The following is an 8,337-nucleotide window of genomic DNA, read 5'->3' on the forward strand; positions in this document are numbered from 1 at the left end:
TGAGGACCAAGCTCCCCAAGGGTTGGGGTGGCAGCAAGTGTGCTGGGGATGTGCCCCGGAGCGGTGCKCTACAGCAACAGGCCTCCTTAAATGAGCCTGCTCAGGACCTGCGTGCATGACTCTTTCTCTTTCTGCAGTTTTTCTTTCAGGATAATTAAGCAGGCAGCAAACTAAGAAGTGGAATGAGCCRAGGAACCATCCGTTTCACAGGTGGCTGCAGCTGACTTTCCTCCCAGGACCTGCTCCTCCTGCAGCTGCGCAAGCCAAGGCTGAGGTGCAGGTGCTCCTGACTGTGATGATGGCTGATGTTCATACCCACACATCGCTGTTGGCAGGGGTCTCAGAAGGTCACTGATTGCTACTGTGTGGACACAGGCTGGCCTGAAGGTGACAGGTTATATGTTGTTATTCCATCTTGATAACCCTTGAGGTGCAGAGAAACTGCTGGTAGCTGTCTGCACCAAGACCTGATCCATTGCTGGTGCTGACAACCTGGAGCTCCACAGCTCCTGGTGGTTGGGAGGGCTGGGAAACATGCTGKGCTCACAGCTCTTCGTGGAGCATCTCTTGGAGCAGCCCGTGCTAGGGTCACCCATGGAGTCCCCAGCAGAGCTGGGAACTGGACCAGCCTCTCCAGAGCTCTAATGCCCAGCCTGGTCCACGCCTTTCTTCCCTGGGTAAAGCAACAAGCCCTGGGTAAAGCAGCAAGTGTTTTGGCCTTGCTATGGCCAGGATACTTGGAGAGAGCTAGGAGCATTTGGGATGTTGGCAGCTCTGCTAGATTCGGAGCTGGTTGTGACCTGCCAGGAGGCAGAGCACAGAAACTGGCCACCAAGGCTCTCGTTGCAGGACTTTACTCGTTGTAGATAATTATAAAGGTCCTAGCTAGCCAGAAAGCCTCCCATGCGGCTAAGATGCTCTAGGATGGGGAGAACAGCTGGATTTCTTCCCAGCGCCAAAACAGGTTTGAAAGGGTGAGAGAAGATTTAGGACTCAATGTCCAAAGCCAAGGTCCAGTTTTTGCAAAGAACTTGGTAACTCAGCTCTGCAAAGGCTGCTTGGTGGTGTTAYRTCCTCCCAGCAGTTGACTTCCTCGGTGTTTCACCTGCTCTGAAACAGGAATCCTACCCYGGGGTAAATGGGATTTCCTTCTTTCCYRGTAGCCTCCCTGCACKYCCTATTGCATTCCCTTCGGGAGGCYGCAGAACTGGCTGTTTTCCTCCTGCAAAGCTCAACCTCCAGGAGAAACTTGCTTTTTCCAGAAGAGAATGGGGGCTTTTGCTGGCAAGGTCCGTGTTTAAGCACCGGCTCTTTCYGAACTCTTGATACCAAGTGAGTTTTTATGTATTTCCTTCCTCTAGAAGGACATACACAGGCACCGCACCCATCCCAAACTTTGCATCCCTTGATTTCACGACAAGCCCTCACACACCAGGGAGCATTCCTGCCAGGACGAGAAGAACTGCAGACTTCATTAACGAACCCTGCAGCCAGGGACAAAGCCCGGGCAGGAGCGCGTGCCCTGGGCTCCGGCAAGCAGCGGCCGACGGGGGAACCTTGGCCCTGCTGGAGCTGGTRGGTGTTGCCTGAGCGGTCGGGATTTCATCCCAAGGCTGCGCGGCCAGGGAAGGGGCTGGATCTTCCTGCCTTTCCTTAGGACAGGGTAGCCTTTTCCGCCTGGATGTGCTGCAGTATTTGCTCTTTGCTGGGCTCGCAAGGTGATTTACTGCAGTTAATACCATGATGCAGCCGACCTGCATGCAGCAGTAGTTGGGATGGATCCAATCCCTAATGCTCCTCTGGTCCCAGGTTMAGTTAGCACAGGATTTGGGCAGGAACACAAGCCTAGAAGAGGCCAGCTCAGCCATTAAGTCCCAGGCAACCAGATGAGCCAGAAGCTCCAAGAGGATGTTCATCCTTCCTGCTGCAAAGCATGTGAACCTGCAAAACTCTCTCCAAAGCTCGTGGCAAATTTAAAGCCTCAGTAAATGTTGCAGGGGGCTATTCTTTTCTAGTGCTATAGCAGTGATGGAGGAATCAGCAGCGTAGCTTAAATCCTGCAGCCTTTTTAACCTGGGAGGAAATGCCCAGCTGATCTTGTGTGGTCTGAGGATGTGATGCCTTTAAGAAGGTGAGAAACCAGGAGGCAGGACCTCAAATCTGACATTCTTGGCCTCARATCTGACATTCAGTTTAACCCGAGCAGGTGAGCGGGAGCAAGTGAGTATCAGAAGTTGGGTAAGGAGCAACAAAACAAAATTCACATGTTTTGAACCACCTGAAACTCCCTGTCTATGTTGATCCAAATTGGTTCAATGTAATGCAGGTAGAGTTCATCAAGYTAAAACGGGGCCAACATAGACTGGGTGCCTGTAATCTGCTCRGACTGTGGCTTTTGCTAAGCCTGGCCACCTAGGAGACCAGAAACCATCCTGTGCAGAGCTATCCTGCAACCACCGGCGTGTTGCACGGACCGCAGAGCAGCTCCGAGGCAGCTTTGAACTGAGCATGGCATGAGCCCGACTTCCCTTACCCCCTGGCAGAGCGTGCCCCGAGCCAAAAACYGTGTATTCATTTGCATTAGTTTTATTCTTCGGTGTTACATGATTTTTAGCAGTTGTATTAGTAAAAAAGACGACACATAGATAACTCTTAGATAGTTCAGAAAAGCCTTTGGCTGTTCCTGGTGGGTGAACCCAGAAGAACACAACAAGGTAAATTAAGCACCCAGTATTCTTTGCTTGGGGGAGACTTTAAGCCGGGTTGACACCTTTATCCCTTTACTTGAAGCAGCTCAGGCAAAGGGAAGACAASTTGGCGTCCACAGGGGTGTTTCCTGCCTTTGATCATTAGGAGCACCCAACCTTCACATTCTCCTGGGTTTTGCCAAGTGCGTTGCCCACATGGGTGAATAATCTGTTATTAGCACTAGATTCCCCCCCCCAAAATTGCTCCATGAGTGTATGGAGCACCCAGAAATCGAGGATCTGGAACAAACAGGTGCCCTTCATGTCCTGCTGCTTGAGGAAGGTAGAGCTTGTCTGACTGGGATGCTCTTCTGATTCCTCTCCAGAAAAGAGGAAACCACTTGTGTATGTTGAGGGCTCAAAGAGTTAATTTGTCTTAATTACTCTCAAAGCTACTGTCTCCTGACAGCAACTTAGTCTGGGTTTATTAGGAGAGATCTATACTTCTTGCCAACGCCCTGCTGAACTTGGTTGCACTTGAATGTTTTATAAATTATTCTGTACTTTCATTGCTTTAGGTGGAAACTCAATGAGCCCTCATAATTCTGGTTTACCTCGTGCTGMGTTTTCCTCACAAAACCCCTGACAGGTAAGTGAGTTTGATGGTGGCTAAATGGCTCCTTTGAGATCTTGCTGCAGGTTTATGTTAAAAGCAGAACTAGCAAGATCAGGGCTCAAATCCAACTGTTCCTTCTGGGGGAAGGAGCAGTGTCTGAAGCAAGATGTATGTTAAATCTCCCTTTAGGAACAGCACAAGCACATCCCTGGATGCCGCACGTGCTGCGGCTGGGACCGTCGCTGCCTCCCGCCTCGCGGGCGCTGCCAAGGCGCCTGGCAAAGGGCGAGCACCTAATTTTAGGTGACAACAACACGGCTTCAAGTGCCGAGCCTTCCAAAAAGGGAAGGAATCTCCATCCTGGCYGAGTGCCTTCAGCTCCCGACTGCTCGAGGGCAGAGGGTGTTTATGCCGCCTCCGGTGTGTTAAATCTGTTGCGTGGAGACATAATCCCTCGTTGCAGCTTTGGAGGTAGCTGTTATGGAAATGGTTGTGAAACCCCTTATCTTCCTGGAGAGGGAAGGGGAGGAGGGGATTTGCACCGTGCTAATGCTTTCCAGCCCCAAATCCCACAGGGCTTCCCAGGTGCTAATTAATTAAGAGCGAGAAGGGCCTGTTCTCAATGACGGACAAGCAGAAGCAGGGGAAGAAGGGAGCTGCAGCTGGGCTGGCACAGGGACACGGTGTGCCTGGAGCTGCAGGAAGGCTCAGACGTGGCTCTCGGGATGCTCGGATCCTGGGCAGGCCTGTGGCTCCAAGGCCGGCTCCGTCCTTCCAAGGCTCCACACAGAAGATCTCTGTCCCCTTCCCACCCCAGGCCAGCGAGGACTAAGAGTGCCCTCTGCTGCACTCRCTTGCCTTGTCCTGTCATGGTAGCATCTGCTTGCTCTTTGGGAATGAACAAAATCACTTTTGTACATATTAAAAAAAAAAAAATGAACACACTCCTTGCTATTTAAAATGTTTTTCGTAATGAATTCCTAGATGTGCAGGAGCCTGGCTAGGTATTTCAGCAGCAAACTGATGCCCTGAGACACCAATGTGTTCTMTCCTGTCTTGATTTGAGGGGTAAAGAAAACCCTGCAGGGAGCTGCTGCTTTGAGCGGTGACCTTCACCCTGCACCTCCTTGGGAAACCTGCTCCTTGGGAAACAAGGGGCTGCTCCTCGCGGGACCCTGGAGTTCGTCGCTCGCTGCGGGCGGCCRCTCTCGTTCCTCGGGGCTGGCACCGCTGCAGATGCAGGGGCTGCTACGGCCCCTAATTGCGCCCAAAGGGGCTCCCCTTGCCAGCTCTCCCTCCTGCTCCAAAGGAGAAGAAAGGAAAGAGCACCACGGAGCTGGGCTCATTTAAATCCTCGGCTCTTGCAGCTACGAAGGGTTGGAGATAGGGAAAAAGGAATCAAGGAAGCTGTTCCAGGCTTTGGACTTTTGGAAATAAAGAGGGTCAAATTAAAAACAAAACAAAACAWAACTTTCTGGAGCTCTTTACCGGGATTTGATTTACCCGCGTGAACCGTGATTGAGCTACATACCCACTGGGGTCGCAGGAATCTGCTTATATTCCCCTGGAATTTGCTGCCATTTGGGGTTGCTCTCCGCATTGTCACTCAGCGCAGGGCACGCCCCGCCGCCAGCCTATTTAAAGAGGAGCCGGTGCGCGAAGAGCCAAGAAACTCCCAGGGAGCGAAGAGAGCCACGGGCTGGATCGGCAACCTGCCTGGATCGGCAACCTGCCTCCCCCTTCCCTGGGCTCGGGATGTCCGGCCGCTCGGAGGCGGTGACGGGGACTCTCCTGCTGCTGCTTCTCGCTCCCGGCTGGGTACGTGCGGCGCTGCCCGCGTTGCCGCTGCCCGCTGCTCCGCGCTGCTGCTGCCCGCGCTGCTGCTGCTGCCCGCTGCTCCGCGCGCTGCAGATGCTCCGCGCTCTGCTGCTGCCCGCTGCTCCGCGCGCTGCCCGCATTGCTGCTGCTGCCCGCTGCTCCGCGCTGCTGCTGCCCGGTGCTCCGTGCCCTGCAGATGCTCCGCGCGCAGCCCGAGCGCTGCCGCTGCCCGCTGCTCTGCGCGCTGCCCGCGCTGCTGCCGGTGCCCGCTGCTCCGCGCTGCCCGCCCAGCCGCACGCGAGCGCTCCGCGCTGAGCGGCTCCCGCGGGCGGCTCGCGAGCCGCGGGTGCCCTGCTCAGCGCCCGGCACACGGTGGTCCCGAAGCAGCCGCCAGTGGATTTGAATTCCCTTCCGTTTCCCTTCGCTCCCGTGCGTTTGCCGCCGGCGCAGCGCGCCGGGAGGGATGCGGAGGCGGGACGGCGCGGCTGAGGAGCGGGAGCAGCGCGGCCCCGAGCCGGGACCTGCCGGGGAGCAGCGGGTGCCGCTGCTGCAGGTGCCAACGTGCCTGCTAGAATAAGGTCTAAAGTGCAACAAGCRACCTGCAAAAGGAGGCGGGGGGTTTGTGCTTGCGTTAATGAACGTTTTGAAACGGTGCTTTTGGCTTTCTTGGAGAGGGAAGGGGTGTTTAGTGAATGGAGCAAGAGCTGCTATTCCTGAAAGCGGGAAGTTCCCGAGAGCAGGATGGGGACTCCTGGGCGGGTCAGGTCACCTCGGTGTCCCCGCTGCTCTGGCACGGGCTGGGAGGACTGGTCCTGCCCTCCGCAGTGCGAGGGCCSCAGTGACGGGGAGGACAGGGGTGACCGTGTCCGCGGTCACAGCCCGCACTGAGCTGCGTTTGACCATGTCAGGTACTGCCAGCCTTGGAGCGCTGAGGAGAGCCAAGGCAGTGAGTACTGGGGGAATATTGTGCCCTTTCCACCTTGAGACCGGCTCCCAAGGGCACTGCCAGCAGCATCACCCTTTCCTAACATCAGGAAGCCAGGTGTGAGCCCAACACAGTGCAAAGGTCCTCACGAGGTGGCCCCGTTAGTGGCAGGGGGAGCGTGGGTGACTCCAAAGCARTAAGAACATACTCACTTTATTTTATATATCCATATATTTTATATCCTTCCCCAGGTAGCTGGGACTCAGCCCACCATGGCGGGAGGGTGGCAGCTTGTTTGGGCTTGTCCTCCGAGCAGGTGGGACTCGGGAGCCAGTGGTGGAGAACAGTGGGGAGCAGCGAGGCGGGAGCCCCCGCTGCGGCTGCGCGGGCTCCAGCCGCGGCTCAGCCCTCGCCCGGGGYTCCTGCGGGTTGCAGATCCCCCCGTGATGCTGGTGCTCGCGGGGTGCTGCCAGCGGGGGACCCACAACCTGCGATCACCTCCRCGGCAGCCAGCCCAGCCAAGGGGCATCTCCTCCCTGGTGGGGATCCCGCGGGCTGGTCGCTCTCCTTGCTCGGGGCCGATATCCCGCCCTCTTGGCAACCCCAGCTGGGAAGCGGTTCTGGATTTTTAGCAGCTTTTAATGCACTTTTGCAGCTGCGGAGGGATCCAGCCGGGAAGGGGCTGCACAAACTCCCAGCAAGTGGTCCAGGAGCACGGGGCCCGTTCCCAAGAAAGCTCCATGCCAGGAGTTTTGGGGGTATTGGTCCGATTCCTCCTGACCACAGTGAAGCTCCGGGAGGTCTCGTGCGGGAGGGTCTGCGCTGATCCCTGTCCAGAGGAGAAGGCAGCTGGTGTCTCCCGACCCCGCGCGAGCTAAAGCCAGAGCAGCTGCTTGGAGCAACAGGCAACAGCTGGAAGAGTTTACTGCTGTTATTGGTGACAAAACACAACAGCCAAGGAAGCTGTTTCAGACGCGAGGGCTGTGTGGGATGTAGCAAGTGCAAACAAAGCTGTAGCAGGATTTTTTTTTCTGTTTTTCTTTTCTTTTTTTTTTTTTTTTTTCCTTTGCCTCCTGGATATCTGTTCCAGGTGTCCCTCCCCTCTCTCCCTTGCCCAGTTTTCCTGCAGCTGCAGCTCTGCCATCCCTCTGAAACCACAGGGAGAATTTTAAGGAGCAGAAGCAGCCTGGCAACGCGGGTTAGAATTGGCACCCTGATATTTTTCAATGGAGATTCAAGAGAGGAGATTTCAGGCCTCTTTTCCGAGGTAGTTCTGTGCAAGGAGGGCACTTCCTGACCCTTGGCAGTATTTGAGGCACGTGCTCTTCCCAGGGCAGGTGACCCTGCTTTGGACACGGTCTTGCCTCTCGTTGGTGTCTAAATGGCATCGAAGCCAAGGCCAATGAGCAGCCCTTGGAGGTGCCACCGAGCTGCGGCGGTGCCGGGGACCCGCCTGTGGCTCCGAGAGGTCTCGAGGAGCGCCGGGTACGTCGCACTGAGCGCAYGGAGCGCAGGGGAGAGAGCCCCTCTCTGGAGCTACCAAAGAAAGTCACCAAAGAAATGGCATCTGGGGGGTCCTGCCGGGGTTCTCAGCTCCACCCAAGCGCCGCTGGCTGATGCGGGGCGAGTCGCTTCTGCGTCACGCGTTTCCCCGCGCGGCRCTGCTGCGGCAGGGAGCTTTGCTCTTCCCGCCCGGAGCTGGCGAGGTGAGAGCCGAGCGTCGCTCCTCGCTGAGAATTCCTGCTCTACGGCTTGCAGGGCTGCGCTGTGCGCAGGAGCCCCAGCTCCTGAGCGTCCTGTCTGCTCCCCCGCCGCTTCCCCGAGGCCCTGAGCGCCAGATGAGCTGCGGATGGGGCCAAGATTGATCCCTGCGCGCGGAGCGCGGCGCTGGCGAGGGGCGGGTGGCGCGGGCTGGGGCAGGCGCAGGGCTCCCATTGCTCCCACTGCCCCCCCATCACGCTGTGGGTGTCTCTGCAGGCGGCGGCGCAGCCCTGCGCCCGGCCCTGCCGCTGCCCCGCGCAGCCGCCGCGCTGCCCGGCGGGCACCAGCCGCGTGCCGGACGCGTGCGGCTGCTGCAAGGTGTGCGCCCGGCAGCTGGGCGAGCGCTGCTCCGCGCGCCAGCCCTGCGACCACCACAGGGGCCTCTACTGCGACCTCGCCAAAGGCCACAGGGGCAGCGGCATCTGCCTAGGTGAGTCCTTCCCTCCTTCCCTCCTTCCCTCCTTCCCTCCTTCCCTCCTTCCCTCCTTCCCTCCTTCCCTCCTTCCCTCCTTCCCTCCTTCCCTCCTTCC

At 57.2% G+C, this 8,337-nt stretch overlaps 1 protein-coding gene across 1 annotated transcript in view; it reads left to right on the forward strand.

Moving 5' to 3' along the window:
• Positions 1–2,955: 2,955 nt before the first annotated feature.
• Positions 2,956–8,337, forward strand: part of LOC112950884 (connective tissue growth factor-like) — a 7,978-nt gene continuing 2,596 nt past the window's right edge. The window contains exons 1-3 of the mRNA XM_026043517.1: positions 2,956–3,030; positions 3,179–3,220; positions 8,024–8,237. Of these exons, the coding sequence (XP_025899302.1) occupies positions 2,956–3,030; positions 3,179–3,220; positions 8,024–8,237 (331 nt within the window). The remainder of the gene's footprint in view (positions 3,031–3,178; positions 3,221–8,023; positions 8,238–8,337) is intronic.

This window comes from Nothoprocta perdicaria, unplaced genomic scaffold, assembly GCF_003342845.1.
Source record: "Nothoprocta perdicaria isolate Ctin4 unplaced genomic scaffold, notPer1 scaffold_33, whole genome shotgun sequence".
NCBI classification, from domain to species: Eukaryota; Metazoa; Chordata; class Aves; order Tinamiformes; family Tinamidae; genus Nothoprocta; species Nothoprocta perdicaria.